The 16,067-nt window shown below is 42.1% G+C and overlaps 1 protein-coding gene across 7 annotated transcripts in view; it reads right to left on the minus strand.

Annotated features, from left to right (window-relative positions):
* LOC144722733 (protein diaphanous homolog 1-like) overlaps nucleotides 1-16,067 on the minus strand; it is a 112,231-nt gene that overhangs the window by 33,374 nt on the left and 62,790 nt on the right. For 4 of the 7 annotated variants that reach the window (XM_078601085.1, XM_078601084.1, XM_078601086.1 and 1 more), the window contains 6 exons: nucleotides 12,406-12,504; nucleotides 11,353-11,447; nucleotides 8,832-8,933; nucleotides 6,209-6,448; nucleotides 4,861-4,990; nucleotides 631-755 (listed from right to left, as the gene is read on the minus strand). In XM_078601085.1, the coding sequence (XP_078457211.1) occupies nucleotides 631-755; nucleotides 4,861-4,990; nucleotides 6,209-6,448; nucleotides 8,832-8,933; nucleotides 11,353-11,447; nucleotides 12,406-12,504 (791 nt within the window). Of the gene's footprint in view, nucleotides 1-630; nucleotides 2,239-4,860; nucleotides 4,991-6,188; nucleotides 6,449-8,831; nucleotides 8,934-11,352; nucleotides 11,448-12,405; nucleotides 12,505-16,067 lie in introns of those variants that run through there. The other 3 variants (XM_078601088.1, XM_078601089.1, XM_078601090.1) reach the window with 3 other exon arrangements.

Raw genomic sequence — 16,067 nt, forward strand, 5'->3', positions numbered from 1 at the left:
AAATAACCTTTGTTTTGTGCAAAGTTCTTCTGCAGTATTAATGATGTTATTTTCAGTCATCTGCAGCGATATTTTGGTGCCAGAATGTGTTATTTGCGTGTGCAATGACTATTTGTTGTTTGGCGACAGACGGCGAAAAAAAACGTCTCTCGGTTTTATGACCTTAATATATATGTATATATATGTATATAGAATAATGTATTTTTTACAGCCAAGTGAATTATGAGTTTAAGATTAAGAAAAAAAGATATACGTACTTTCAGTTTTACAAAAAGTTAATACCAATGTAAATTTGTTTTCTGAATTTAACTCAAGCCTCCATACTTTTAAATAAGTATGAAACGTCATTAGAATTATTTTATTATGTTTTATTTCTATTACTTTATTATTTCCATTCTACGTGACTTTACCGAAAAAACTAAGATGAATCCCTGCAGTCACGAAAGCTTTAAATCAAAATTTAAGTATGAATTATTATTATAACAGGGTAGTTAGCATCACTTTTCGTAAACTCTACCCGGCAAATACTATACAACACGTATTTTTGTCCCTTCCACACAAGGGAAGAAATATAAAAAGGGAACCATCAACGCATGAACCCCACACACATTTCACACGCATAAAGGATATTGTCATCTTCTCAACAAATTTGTCATTCACGTCCTCGGTTGATGGGAAGGACTGGATGTCCTTTTCCAATTGTTCGATCTGATTCTCCATCTGCTTCAGATTCTTCTGGAGATTCTCGGCTGACACTGAGCAACAACAATCACACGGAGGGGGGGGGAGGATTTAAGAGTCGGGTGCAGGGAATGCTGACCAGTCTATCCTGTCATTTTGTCATGCCCTCTGGCGGGCCGCAGTATGTATGTAGCAAGCATTCTCCTGTTCTTTTATTTTGCATCAAACAGCATTAAATGTTAAAGAGAAACCTTTTTGGGTGCCGTTATGCCGACGCAGACATACTACGTGTTTAAAGGACAGAGCAAGAATACCACCAAAATAAGCTGCTTGCCCATATCGTATACAGTATATTCAGCTTATTGAAAAGTTTACAAGGTTATATAAAGGAAGAAAAAACGTTTCGGACAAGGGCCCTTCTTCACAGCACACAAGAGGCCAGAGAGGCAGAGAGTATGGCTGTGATGAAGGGCCATTACCCTTTACATCACTATTGTATATTTTTTTATTTTAGAGGCAATGTTATTGACAAATGCTATTTGTTATTTATGCACCACTGCCGTTACATCACACAACCAATGATTTCGTTTAACAAGAAAAAACTACATAAAACTGTACAATTGAAGAAATAACATTAAAAAACTAACAAATCCGCAAGAGACTTCAAATACAGAGTTCTGTAGAATGGTGTGCGAGACTCATGGTTGCAGGTAGACTGGTGGGGCCGGGTGGTGCGAGACGTAGGAACGTTGTGGTGGCAGGCCGTGGATCGGCAGTTGGGGGTTACATGTGCGGTGGATTCCGCATTTGTAACGTTAATGAGTGTTCCGTTTACGACAAGAAGCCTCGACGGGACGGCCGCTAACTGATCGTATGGCATTGCGAAGGAAGGCTTCACAGCCGATATCTGCGTGGTGGCATGCAGAGCGTGCAGAGTGTCAGGGAGGGCGTCCAGATGCTGCACTCTACTAATAGGATTTGGCTTTCCGTAGCTCTCGGGGTTTTTTTCCTTTCTCCCCATTCCTCCCCAATCCTCCGTTCCTCAACTTCAAAACCGTGTCGGTCGTAGACTGTGCCGATCTTTCATCTTCATTAGTGCCCGGGTCCCCCCAGACACTAGCAAAAGCACGTGAGCGGCATCGATCTTCATATTGGCAAGCAGTTGCCGTAGCAACCTACAATTTCAGTGCTGGAACTTCCCTTAAATCCCCTCCCTCCTCTCCTAATCTGGAGTTTATGGCCGGAAGGTACACTTCTTCAGTTTTCACTCGCAATAGCAAGGAGATAAAAAAATGAAAAAGGTAAGTGCACAAAGACACACAAATGTTGAAAGGGCCTAGATGAACCAAAACCCAAGAGCTTGACCATGTATTCAAAATGTCGTGTTTCCCCCCTACGTATGCCTTGCAAAGGGCTCTGCTTTGTGGCAGCATGCTCCCCCCCAGCCAGATGAACGGGGCTTGCAGACATCTCTGCCGCCGGCTCCTTGAAGAAACATCCCGGGGAATGTCCTCCTGCAAGGCGATGAGACCCGAGAGCCACCGCAGGAGGTCCCGGCTGAGAATGCATCACAAACAAAGTTCCTCGTGTAGCACCCCCGCGGGGGGTCCCAATCCGTTTGGAGACACCGTCGCGAGGCCCTGTCTACTGTCGCCACCATATGGCCCAGCGCTACTAGGAAGCACCTCGCGCCCCCCTCCCTTCGTTGTCCAACAATCTGACCGCCTCTGCCTTGAGGCAGCCAGACCGACCTTCTTCACTGTGGGAAAAAAAACCTTCCCCAGGGTTGCGTCGCTCACGGCTCATGGGTCTTTCAACCTCCTTGTCGGTCGCAAACTGCACTCGAGGCCATTCAGGGCAAACACGTGTTCCTTGAATGTTTGAACCACCTTCGCCACAGATCTCTGCAGGCCCTCCCCCCCCACCCCTGGACCCTAATCTTATCAAGAGGTTGTATAGGTGTGGGTACATGTGGATGCTGTCCTTCTGCAGGTGGATGATTACCACGATTAACACCTTTCAGTATCTCACTGGGAACTCCCTTTCTTAAGTCTTCCAGGAAGCCTTAGCTCGGAGCGTGTTGGTGACCAATGTGACCAGCTCAAATGGAACTGTGACTGACCTGCACCCTGGGATCTGACAGCCCCACTATTCAGGAAATGGTGGCCAGAGGTGACGAAAGGCGTGGGGGATTCCTCTGTATGGATGTTTGTTGAACTTCTTTCGCACGCACCATACATAGCCAACCGTGCTAATTGGAGGTACCACTTTCATACTAAATTAATTAATGTGCGAGTCTTAAGTTCTGGGACCAGAACGGTGTTCAATTGTCCTGATTCGGAGCATGTTGGTGACAAATGTACTAATAATTATCTGTAAACAGACAGGGCATATGAATTATTAATCTACCCACAATGTTAACCAGGGCGGCCACTGGGCTCAAACCGTCAACCTCGACTGGACATCTGTGAAAAATAGCATTATAGCTCATAGAATTCCTCCAGTATAAAAACAATATATATTGTGATTCCGATTCTGAAAAAGAGCCAACGCACGACAAGCTGGGCTATGTCGCGGACCTGGTGACACGGCTGAGTGATGGCACATTTACATTTGTAAAATAATCTTATTTTCTAAATAATCATTGTGCACCTCGTAGTTTATATATTTTATGTGACAATGAGAATTATGCAGGGTTATAATGGACCGTTTGTGGACTGATAATCTGCAGTCACCCTAGGGGTGACCGTAGCATGGAGGCAGCATGCCTAACAGCCATAGCGCTGTGATCGATAAGAATTATGTGGCAATTCTGTTACAGTAGCGGACCAAGGAAAATGAGATTATACTTCTGATCAGCAACTAATTTTCTTGTTTAATACAGGGCACGCTTGAAACCTGTGTCCTTATTCAAGGTGACTGCTTTTTGTATGGAGAAATTATTATAAAAAAATAAAAATATATATTATTTTTGTTACGGTGGATTTAATAATTGCAGAGTTTTAACAGCATAGGTGAAGTGCTTTGAAAATGTGTAAAGGGCTATTACACGTTGGATAATAACAGAGGAAAGTCTCACAATGTGAATGTAAAACAGGATGGAAATTAGAGGCTGCTTGAAAAGACATGGGACAGGAATATGCAGCTTTTATCAAAGACAAACATGTGACCAGAAACTGAATGATAACTCATTTACAGCCCTTTGTCAATCTACTGCTGGATGAGGGCGTTTCCATGCTGTCGGTTATTGGGGGTTGACCATACTTCACCACACTGGTCAGTGTGAGTTGAGGTGCGGAGCTGGGAGGGGGAGGGAGCTGCAGTTCCATGACTGGTTGAGATATCACCTGACACAGATGTTTGTTATCTGTGGACAGGAATTAAAACTTAGGTTGCCAGGTAGCAGTGTGCTAACCACTGGCTCACTGCTCCGTCCCCTGCAATTCGTTGCTTGACTGGCAATTAGTTGATTTAAATTTGACTGGAGAATAAATGCAATGCCAAATAAACACTTTAAACTACTGCATATCACTTTGATCATCTAAAAAAAACAAGCAGGTAAATATAATATATATCCTGAAAATGTCAATTACAGTATGTTATGAATGGATTATAAAGAAATGCAATTTCATACATACTGCTTTTTCAATAGTTAAAGTAATGAAAAATCATTGTTTTTCATTATTAGTACCTAAACATGGGGTTGCAACATGCCTAGCAATAGGTGGCCACACTAGTTTTATAATAAATATTCTCAAGACCACACGTATTCTCCGTACATGCGGTCTCTCTTCAGCCCGAACGGCAAATCGAAGCAAGTAATGTTCCGGGTCAAGGTTATGTTTATGACTTGGCGGCAAGGAAATGCAAATAACAAAAATTCCACATTTTTTAAATGGAGCTGGTGTAGTTTGCCAAAAATGCTATGAACGGACCTAGATGTGTACATTGTGAAAGTCCAATTATTAGCTAAGCCATGCCTCGCAGCAAAAAATTTACTCGCCTTCTGAAGGCCAAACAAATTGAAGCAGAGTTACCCGTGAACTATTCCGAAGCTGACGAAACCTTTTCAGACGGTGTGTAAAATTTTTTTTATTTTTTATTTGGACGTGCAATGTGGGCACTTACATCAGCACGTGCAACGTGCCGAAGCAACGGAAGGCTTGCGGGTTTGCTCACCTCTGGAGGCCTTCTCCACGTGACTCAGGTCCTCGGTGAACTTGAGCACCTCCGGGTACTCGGCCTCGCAAACCTCGGCCAGAAAGTGAAGGAGTGTTTGTTTTTGGTCTGCTGACTTGGTGTCGCGAAGCTGCACACACGCACAAAGTCAAAGACGGACATCCCCCGTGTAGCCTTAACAGACTGCTGGGGCAAGTGCTGATAGCGAGGACCTATGAAGGCCAGAACGGCACACGAGGGGGTGGGTAGCCAGCACCACGTTCGACACCCTTTGTCTCCCAAGTGGTGATGTTTACACACCGCACCAGGTACTCATTTGAGGCTAAGTCGACCTAAGGGATAACCAGGACCGGTTCAGATAATCGTCACTGGTGTTGGCCGTGAGCATGAATCGAACTCGGGTTGCCGGATCCGTAGCGCAGCACGCTAACCGCTACTCTAGCGCTCCCCATACACAAACACAAAGGCAAACACACAGAGCTAAGAAAATAAACAAGAAAAAAGCAGTTATCATTTCGGTAAAAAAAAAAAAAATTCCTCCACCAACTCCAACCAAGTTAAATCACATGTGCATACGGAAGCTACTGCCAATACATTACAGGAATCCTCATGACAATAAGTATTTCAATAAACGAAAAAAAGGAGATTGAATGCCGTACATTCCAGGGCAGTGAATTGCAAACATCAAACCATCACACAATCCCCATTTTAGCAAGAGCCTATTATGCCGTAATACAATTTTTCTTTATAAATTACACTGCTGTAATATGATGGGCGCTCACTGCCACAATCCTTGATTATTTGCTACTATATATGTATATGAGCAGATATATAGGAAGGCATATACAGATGCATGGCGTGCATGCCTGCATACACACACAGTCATACCATGCGCACAAAATATAGATTATTAGTTATGACCTTGAATGGAAAAATAATAGAAATTAAACGGAGAAAGCTGCTGAAATACTCTTCTCGCTTAAAGCAGGAATGCATCATTTCCATTGCTCCTTTAGTTCATTCATAATTATTTTGACAAGTAAAATATCTACACTGGTTGAAAATTACTAGAGCAATTCCTTTCTCCAGCAGTAGCAGAGGTGTTGCACTTGACACTGTATTGAAAAATAAAAAGCAAGAGTTGGTGATTAAAGATGGGGCAAAAAAGCAGAAAGCCGGGAAGCCCCTACAAAAATAAAGTGCACCAAAGGAGCGGCAACTGCTGCAGCACGCAAAGGACTGGGCGCATCCCCGGGTCACCTGAACACCAGGGGTTAAGAGCCCTCGTGTGTACATGGTCGCGCGTGTGTGTGTGTGTGTGTACACACGCGCGTGACAGTTGCTCGACCTTGCACAGGTAGCTGATGTTGAAGCCAAAGGTCTGCGCGTTGCGCGATCCGGCGTTCATGTAGTTGCCGAAGAGCAGCACGATCTCGAGCAGCCGGCTGAACGCGTCGCTCTGCTGCACCTCCTCGCACGCCGCCGTCACGGCGACCACGTCCGGCTTCACGGAGGACACCTGCTCCTCGAACTGCAGCATGAACTGGATGGCCGTGAGGCGGGACCGCAGTCGCGTCACCGAGCCGATCTGTGCGCAGTGGAACCATCGCTATATGAATTCGCGCACGGTGACATCGGCCACTTGTGTGTTGAGCTATCACTTGTGATATGCCAGGTCGCTTCTGAAAAATAAGTTAATATCTCTGTAAGCTTTGACCTGGTAAGATTTAAAAAAAAAGTTTTATTTGTATTTTTTTAAAGTGATTTGTTTATCTTTCCTACACTTTGCACTCGTGTTTATGTTTCTTGTTTGTTGTTGTAACGTTCTGAGCCGCCCCTACTGGACATCTGTGAAAAGGGGCTTTATAGCTCATCGGATTCCTCCAGTATTAATAAATATTTAAATTCTGGTGGCGATTAGAAAACTGATTAAGAGCCGCAACAATGGCTCTCCGATGCGTTTCCAGGTCCAACTGCGTGCTCTATCAGCAAGATACCCGCCGTTCTGCTCCACACGGTGTATGTACAAATGTGTGCATTTTGAATTTCTTTCGCACCGCACGTAGCCAATCTTGAGAATCACAGGTGCGGGTGCAGGACAACAAACTAAACATAAAAAGCAGTTCTCAAGAAATGAGTTTTCAATCGATGGGAGTTTGTTTTGGAAGTGAACAACTGCATCAGTGCAAGTTCAAAATTCGGCTTCCCGAAGCTCCCGGCATGTGAAGCGGAACATCGGATGTCGTGTCGGGCAGCATGCGGAACAAACCGTACAACATCGGAGAGCTATACGATTATTATACTGGTAGGAACCTCCTGGTTACACCAGCCCACAGGGGATTATTGTGTCCGTCCGTCCGTCGTACATCCAAAAATGGGAGGGGTGGGGCTGGGTGGGGAGGGGCTGGTCACCCCGTGGTGCCCTTATAAAACTCAACGTTTAACCTACTCACGCTGGCTTGTGCCCGCCCTCACAGTCGGGCATATTTGCGGAATACACCACGCCGCCGTTGACCTTGGCCATTGACCGAGCAACCCAACGTTCCTACCAGCTCCCTCCGCAGGAATGTGTTATGGAACAACCATGAGAACCGAACAGCAGTTGCTCTAATTTTTCTTTTAAAATTGCACGTAACGCGTTTGAAAAATAACTTGGTCATTTAAACGTTACGAAGGTCATTGATGCATTGAGAATTACTTTTTTCTCCAAGGGAGTTATACAATGGGAACCTCATTTGCCAGTAAAAATATGATAATTGGTTCTTTACCCTTCTATCTGGCAACAAAACTGACACCTTTTTACATGGAGTCATGTTTGCATAGACCGCAATACCTGCAGTCATAATACAAACAAAAGAACATAACTCTGATAATGTGCACTGTCCTTAAAGTTGATTGATCCACACCCGAGACAGCTTTCCTTAGAGCCTAGTCTCATATGGGTTGGACCAGATGACGCCAAAAGGCGCACAACTCAAAGACAATGCACCATCAGAGTATGAGAGCTCGGGGCAAGCATCTACACTATGGGAACCTCATTTGCCAGTAAAAATATGATAATTGGTTCTTTACCCTTCTATCTGGCAACAAAACTGACACCTTTTTACATGACATGACTCCATGTAAAAAGGTGTCAGTTTTGTTGCCAGATAGAAGGGTAAAGAACCAATTATCGAAGTTATACAACTCATTGATTAAGTTATTTAATTCATAAATATGTAAAAAGAAAACTTGAAAGATAGCACGTAACCAGAAAATAAAGCAGATTTTTGTTACTTTGTCTTTTCATGCAGTGTGAAAAGCTTCAAACAATAAATAACCCCAGCTTTCTCAAATATAACGTTCAATCGCATGCCATTACACTGAGAGCACAAATCCTCGACGCGTTATATTTAAAACAAGGAATGAGGTTAAAATGTTACCGTTAGAATCACTGCTGGCAAGAGAAACACTCTGGTCACGTGCCAGAACGTCATGAGTTGAATGCATATTTTTATCTTAGGCAGAGGTCATTTTACCAAAGGGGATTTTGTAAGTGGGCCCATGGACAAGTGCATAGCATTTCATCATACTTTTCCCAAATGGGCAAATGCATTGCATTTGGAAGAGAGAAGCAATTGTATCCACGTCTTTAGCAAAGTTGAACACACCAGCGCATCACCTGTTCTTTGGCAAGAAGGGTATAATACGGTGTCATTTTCATAAGCACAACATGCAACTGATGTAACCAAACAACTCAGATGTGACATTTTCATCGAGCACGAGTTAATAAAAGTGTATATACATACATACATATGCCCAGGAGCCAAAAAAAAACATAATTCACTTTGAAGAATACATTTAATAATGTGTTGATGGCAACAGTTTTCCTGCCTAATTGTTTGATGATGGCGGTAATGACCACAATGCAATTCTTGGCTAATTGTTTAATTAAGGTTTTATTAGCTTAATGGGGAACCAAAATAACTCACCACCACAGAAAACTGCTCGGCCTCTGCCAAGTCATCGTACTCATCTTTGAAGCCCGCCAGAGCCTCCAGCTGGTCTGCCTCGGGCAGCTGTTTGATCAGGTTCTGTTCAGGTAGGGGTCCGTGAACACACACACACACGGTGATCTCCATACGCGCACAGTGTGCGAGAGTTCAGCTATAATCAGGCGGCAAACACAAAGACAACGGATCCCCCGTAGAGCCTTTTCAAGCTGTTGGGAGGAAAGTTCTGTTAGCGAGTACCTATTAAGGCCTGCACTGCACACCCACAACATTGCCCGGTGGCCTTTGTCTCCCCAGTGCTGATGTTTACACGCTGCATCAAGTGGTCGTTTAAGGCCGAGTTGACCTAGGGGAGGTCCAGGACCAGTTCAGATATTCGCCACTGATGTTGGCCAAGAGTATGAATGGGATTTAGCGACGTCTTTGTACGTATCACATGCCCACATACATCAACATAAAGTCCACTCACACACTCCCGTGCGTATTCACTTTGGTGAAGGTCAGGACCAGTCAGGAATTGGGACCCCATTATTATAAGGTTCATCCAATTATGGGAAATCCAGAAAGCAAGCCCAAATTTTGACACGTCCTCTAGATTGAATTGACCCCAGCATTTAATTCCAGTTCCTTAACTAGTATGGGTTAGGGTTAGGTGAGGTTTACAGTAAAGATTAAGGCGATGAATTAGTGTTTGGGTGAGGGAAGTGTTGCCCTCTTTCTGATTTTGTGAATGTGATTGCCAGGGTAAGAAATTTGTCCTGGTCGCTCATATCCACACGCAAGTGGAAATATTTTCATCCAAAAATCACGTTCGCACACGTAAACACAATAAGCATGCATTGGTACAATAGTTGCGGCGTGAAAAGGATGCACACGCAGACGAACATGCGCGCATGGATTCATGCACGACCACAATCACCGACTGCTTCAATGTTTTACTCAAGCCTGCTTTCCTCTGGGAAATGTGCTTCTGTCTTTCTTTAGCACCTCACACACCTCAATGGCACACGAGTGAGTGGTCATTGAAATACATGACCTCAAAGACGGCTTTCCCATGATAGCGCATTAACTATAAATATTTGGATGAACGTCCAGATACGATCATGCTTAAGACAGTACACCTAAAATCAATTACTTACGCTTCAAATAATACATCTTAGCCATCGAATGCACAATCGATCAATAAATTGACACCAAAAGCATTCCTTAAAATAAAGATTTTTAAATTCCAGAATGATTTTATGCAAAGTCGGTCATTTATAAAGTGCATTTTTATTAATTTGATTTTACATGGTTCCCTGTCCACCTATCCTTGTTTAATCAGTTTGAGTTACATTATAAAAGGCACACTAAGGCTTGGCCCACACGCTGAATGTCTGCGTTTCCCAGACAAACAAGCGAATGTACAAGAATAAGCATGGCCCTAACAGTGAGCACGTGCCGCCCCAATAAATCGTCAAGCGCATGGCTTACGAGGGTGGGTTACGGGGCCCCATGGTGCACAGAAACATTCCTGCCAGATGGGAGAAAGATGACCAACCAGGAGAAGAAATGTAGGCTGTTTGTCTTCACAAGTGGTGCGGCAACTAATTAAATCAATCTTAATTTGCACCATCCTGATGAGACGAAACTTGGCTAAGGGAATCATTCAAACTGTAGCCAATTAAATATTATCCCTTTTGCTTCCATGGTTACTACCGCTAGAGCCATCTTCAACATGTGATGGATGTTAGATATGAAGATGTATGGTTATTAAAAAAAAAATATTCCACATCATGATTTATATGGAATATGCCTCTTTGTCCAATGACTTGACACTTCCTGCAGGGGCAGCGTACCATGCTGACAAGCAGACATCAACACACGCTTAGATTGAACAACTTAGTAACCAAATGCATATTTAAAAAAATTCTAGATTGGCTGGAGGATTCAAAACAGTTTAACGCAATTTTAAAAGGACACCGAGAAATATCTCTTCATCTTTCAAACTAGTTTTTTTTCCCTGCCATACAAAATACTTGTTAGGCAGTTAATATATTTGTGCCATCCACACGAGTAGATTTATATTTGACTGGTCTTGTAGCTGCCACCTTCTCTCACCCTCTCACACATACTACAGTGCAGCACTCTGTTCACCCGTGATTGGTTTTTGTGCGCACGTGTTTCCTTAAAATGACTGCAAAGACGTTTGATTTTGGACATTTCTGTCAGGACTTGTGGTAAAATTCCCCCATTACCATCTTTTACCTTTTTTTTTTACTTGCGCCTCAAGGGAAATCAGACTAATTTGGTCATGAGGTTCCAAGAAGTGCAACATCTGCTCTGGAGGCTTTATTGAAGGACCAGCCAGTTATTTTTACATTACACATTACCTATACATAAGATGTAAAATATATATATCACCTGACAATTGAATCGGAGAACTAAAGGTCACTGCAAGGAATGTGACCTTGGAAAGGTCAAATTATTAAAAGTACACATTGCTGCTTTGTCACCTCACCTGTATCATTGACTCCGTGATCTTTTCTTCATTCACCTCCAGAATTATTTTCTTAATTTCTGTGTAGGGCATCTTCAGTGTTCCTAAAAAGATAGCTGCAGCAGCGGCAGAGTAGATGGAAACACTCTGTTAGGACGGAGCACAATAAAACTGACAAGTTCACCAAAGTTAATTATATTCAGCTATGTTTGTGCATTTTATATGACGGTATAATGTGCAACAACAGTGCAGCATTTGAAAATCGTATTTTTTTGTATTTGCCTATGCAAAATACATTTTATTTGTCAAAAAATTAGCATTAGATACAAAAAGCATTTAACTAAACAAATGCCTCCAATGTCATATCTCATTACGTTCCACGACTTGGCGTTTTGTGGCTGTAACACTTGAAAATGTACCGTGATTTGTGGACCTTTTGAGGTTTTACCATCATTTAAGTCCAAACTCAAGCAATCGCCTTCCTCATCACCATCATTCTTATGTAGGCAACGCAGATCTAATGAGGCCGTGATCACCTGCTGCTGCTGCTGCTGCCCACAGGCCCCGGGCCATTCTCTCGTCCGCCTCACACAACACAGATTAACCCTTAAAAAAACAGCACGTAGAGTGGTACTCTGTTTGTCCTCCCCCTTCTAATCTGTCTACAACAAAAGATACGTTTTTAATGTACATTCATTTAGAGGAAAAGGTGGGGGGGGGGGGGGAGATGGTGGAGGGGGGGGGGGAAGATGATGGAGGGGGGAATGATGGTGGGGGGGGGGGGGTCATGACAACGTCCTTCAGACCACAGTCAATGACACCACATTTTCAGCACCTTATATAATCAGTAGATATAAACTGTAGGAAGACACAGACAAAAATGTTGTAGACATTATCATTAGATTGTGTACAGTTTGTTGTCCTTCTTCCCCATCCCGCACCTCCAATTAGCACGGTTGGCTACGTACGGTGCAAAAGAAATGTTAACCACATGTTCAACAGACCGAAGACATAAGAAACATGTTTTATTACTCTCGTGAGAAATGATTCTACATTGAAGAGTGGTATTCTCACAAAGGTTTTGCCCCGATTTTTGGTCCAAGACTTTGAGCTCCTTTATTTTTTTCTTGGAAGAGGGCTTATCTGGTAAGTCCAGCACTTCTGCTTGCTTGGCTGTGAAGAGAACAAACATAGAGAGTTTCAGGGTTAAATGCTCATAACTATTTTTGCCTTTAAAAAAAATTTAAACTCCATCCTTATTATAATCAAATACGTTATGAAATAAAGCTTGTTTTTTTCAAAGCGAATGCACACTATTGCTTATTGTTTTCATCTAATTATGCCCTTAGAGAAAATACATTTCAAATAATACGGTGAATGATTTTTATTGGAATTATCACAAAACTAGCCTCGTGACGAAATTACTCTAACTAATTTAAATAAAAATAATTTGAATAAAAAAGAATCAGTTTTTGACTTGAGTTAAAAAATAACAATTGTAAACAGAGGAATTTAAAACGTAAACAATTACATGAAAATATGCAATTAATAAACGTTCTACATGTCATTAACATTAGTCAATTGTAGCACCATGTTTCAAGTCACTATAATCAGGTACCTTATGATTTAGCAACGGAGGTTAATGGATTTCATTTCAATTTGCAGTTTTATAAGATACTTTGCCAGCACTCAATATCCAGTGCAAAAAAAAACAATTAATTCATCTTATTTCTGGGACTTCATCCAGAATACAGGACCACGTGATTTACCAGGAATCCCTTTCACCTCGTGACCCCATTTCACCTGAGAGGTTTATGGAATATTGCAGATGCATGTCCACATCTTTGCTGCTTGGTCCATCGGCACCCAGATTCCATCAAGCTCCCAACGCTTCAAACACTCCCACACCCACCTCAATCTACCTCACGAAGATAAGCGAGATTTGGTACAGGTGGCCCTACCCTAGGTCATAAAGAAGACTGCCTCTTGGGATGCTATTTCCACCATTAATACAATGCTCAAGTGCACAACTCCAGCAGATTCTCCAAGAGAATGAACATAACTTTCTCACCTCCTTCTTGTGCTTAAATATTTTGAAGCATTGCACAACAATTACAATTCTAATTTATACTGGACTATCTTCTGACAACATCCAGATAATGTCCACAGTATTATAGTTGTTAAAGTATTTAACACGTAGGCTTTCCCGACCAATATCATCCATATAAGTTTTTTGGGGGGTTAGATCGCATAAATATAAACGTGTCGTTAAACCCGTCTCCTGATGAAGTTAGTTATAATTACTGGCGAAACGTCGTACTCAGATTGTAAATGTTGTGGATTTGCTCTCCAACACACCGGTGTGCTGTACTAGTAATGAACTGACATGTTCTGTTTACGTGACAAACCTTTCTACTTGGCTGTGTCGGGTGGTGGCGGGTTTAACGACACATTCATAGTTACGCGATCCAACCCAAAAAAAACTATATTATGTCAAATAGTTATATGTTTGGGCCACTGTGGGCCTATTTTGTAGGCAGCAAATAGAAGTGGAACAAAAATCTATTGTTGTACTGCTACCACGTCAGCGCTTTCTGTCTTAAACAACCCGTCATGACCAGTGTGGCGAAATATGGTCAAATAACCCTCTTAAGATGCGACGCATGGGGAGTCCCTCATCCAGCAGTGTAACGACAAAAAAACAGCGCGTGTATGGGATAGCTTATTCAAGAGGGTAATGATCTATTTAGTTTGGCATAGGTTAGTTACAGGGATGTGTATAGGGGTGTATAAGAACATGTCTTGAATAATGAGGGATTTCAATTGTTGCAACAAGAACAAATAAATAACACCACCAAGATCACACTTAAGAAAATACACATGACCACCTGGCTATGCGTGGTCTCCCAACACAACAAGAGACAGGAATAAATGTGTTATGCTGTGAAGGATAATAAACTACCAAAATATATGTGGCACCATCTAGAGTTTCGAAATTCCCAGCATTACTGGTGAATCATTCAGTGAAGCCCTCGCACACAGCTTTGAGAAGAAAATAATTGTAGAAAATGAAATTGTAAATACAGTCAGTCAATGAACTCTCAAGCGAATATAGATCTCAATTGGTCATCTGGTATCTCTCTTTCCACTGTAACGACGCTTGATATCCTGCAGGTGTTGCAGAACACAAAACATTTGTTGATCAATATATATATACTTTCAGCAATCCACCCACAACACTTAAGGGGGACCTTCTAAATCATAACATTGTTGTTTGTATTGGCTTTTTCATAAAATATTTACAGCCTAGAGAGATGGTTAAATTTCTATGGATTGTCAGAAAAATGCCACATTTATGAAATATTTATTGTAGTCCATTTCATGTCAGTTTTTAATGACATTTTTTTTATAGACTGAGATTTGTTTCAAGTTCACATTGCCATTCAGAACAGAGGTCATGCTAACATAAAGAACAGTCCAACGCCAAGTACATATGAAGGGGTCAGAACGCCACAAAGCAAACGATAAATAACAAAAAAAAAAGTCCTATGTCAATCCACTGCCAAAAAAAGCCTTTCCCAAGCTGTATAAGTCACGAGGGTTTTTTGTGACCATACTTCACCACGCCGATTCGTGAATGTTGGCGAAGAAAGGACCCCAGACAGACAGGTTAAAATGTCGCTCGACACTGATGTTAGCCATGGTTAGAATTAAAATTCAAGCCCAGTGTGCAAACCACCGTGCCATTCCTCTACAGGAACACGTATTCAACATTAAAATGGGAAGAAAAAAATATGGCAATGTAATGAAGCTGTTGAAAATTATTATAATTTCCTAAATAATAATAAAGGCCTAATTAAATATAACAAATGGAATGTGATTTTATACAGCACGCTATATAGAAAGCATTATGAGGTCACACAAGGTTGGCAGGAAATAAGTATTAAAGATGGAGGTAATTTCAATCTTGCATCAGCAAAACATTGGCAACTGAAGAGTTATCAATAATTAAAATGCAACACACACACAAACTCCTCATGCAGAAAATCCCCAGGAGGGCAGGTTTTTTTTTGTTTTGTTTCTCTTAATACGATGCCTTTCACAAAATGGAACACACATTTACGCAGGCACACGGAGCAACAATAACAACAACACGCAGGCTGACACGTGACCCTGTGGATGCAGGGGCATAAATTGGAAGTTTTTTTGTTGTTGTTCACAGACAGCCTTGTTCACGTTGAAAGACACCGACGGATGGTGTTAAAGTGAAATTACTCATTTCTTTAGGACGAAATGTGACGACGAATGCATCCACACAAAGACGTCGTCACACAAACGCGTTTGCTGAGGGGGATACATAACAACACTGTATTCCGGTATCCGATCGAATGTGAAAATATTATCAATTCACCAGTTAAATCCACAACCCAGAAAAAATATTTTTTTGTCTTGAGTTAGCGTATCGCCTGTTCAATGGGGAGATTAAGGGTTGAAGCTTCAAGGGAGTAAAATGAAACCAACATCAAAAGGGCAATAATACATGAGGTGGCTTTCAGTCGTACACAGTGGCTCTTGCAATTGGGGATGATAGACGCATGAGACCCTGTATTGATAGAAGGCCCTATAGGTATGGCTGTGTCCCATGGGTCCAAGGGTATTGCCTTGAGGGTTGGCTTGTGCTAAAAAATCAATGTCCGCTGTCCTCAACCTGAACCTACTACCTTGGGTGACCCTTT

This window comes from Lampetra planeri, chromosome 15, assembly GCF_965212315.1.
Source record: "Lampetra planeri chromosome 15, kcLamPlan1.2.h2, whole genome shotgun sequence".
Lineage (NCBI taxonomy): Eukaryota > Metazoa > Chordata > Hyperoartia > Petromyzontiformes > Petromyzontidae > Lampetra > Lampetra planeri.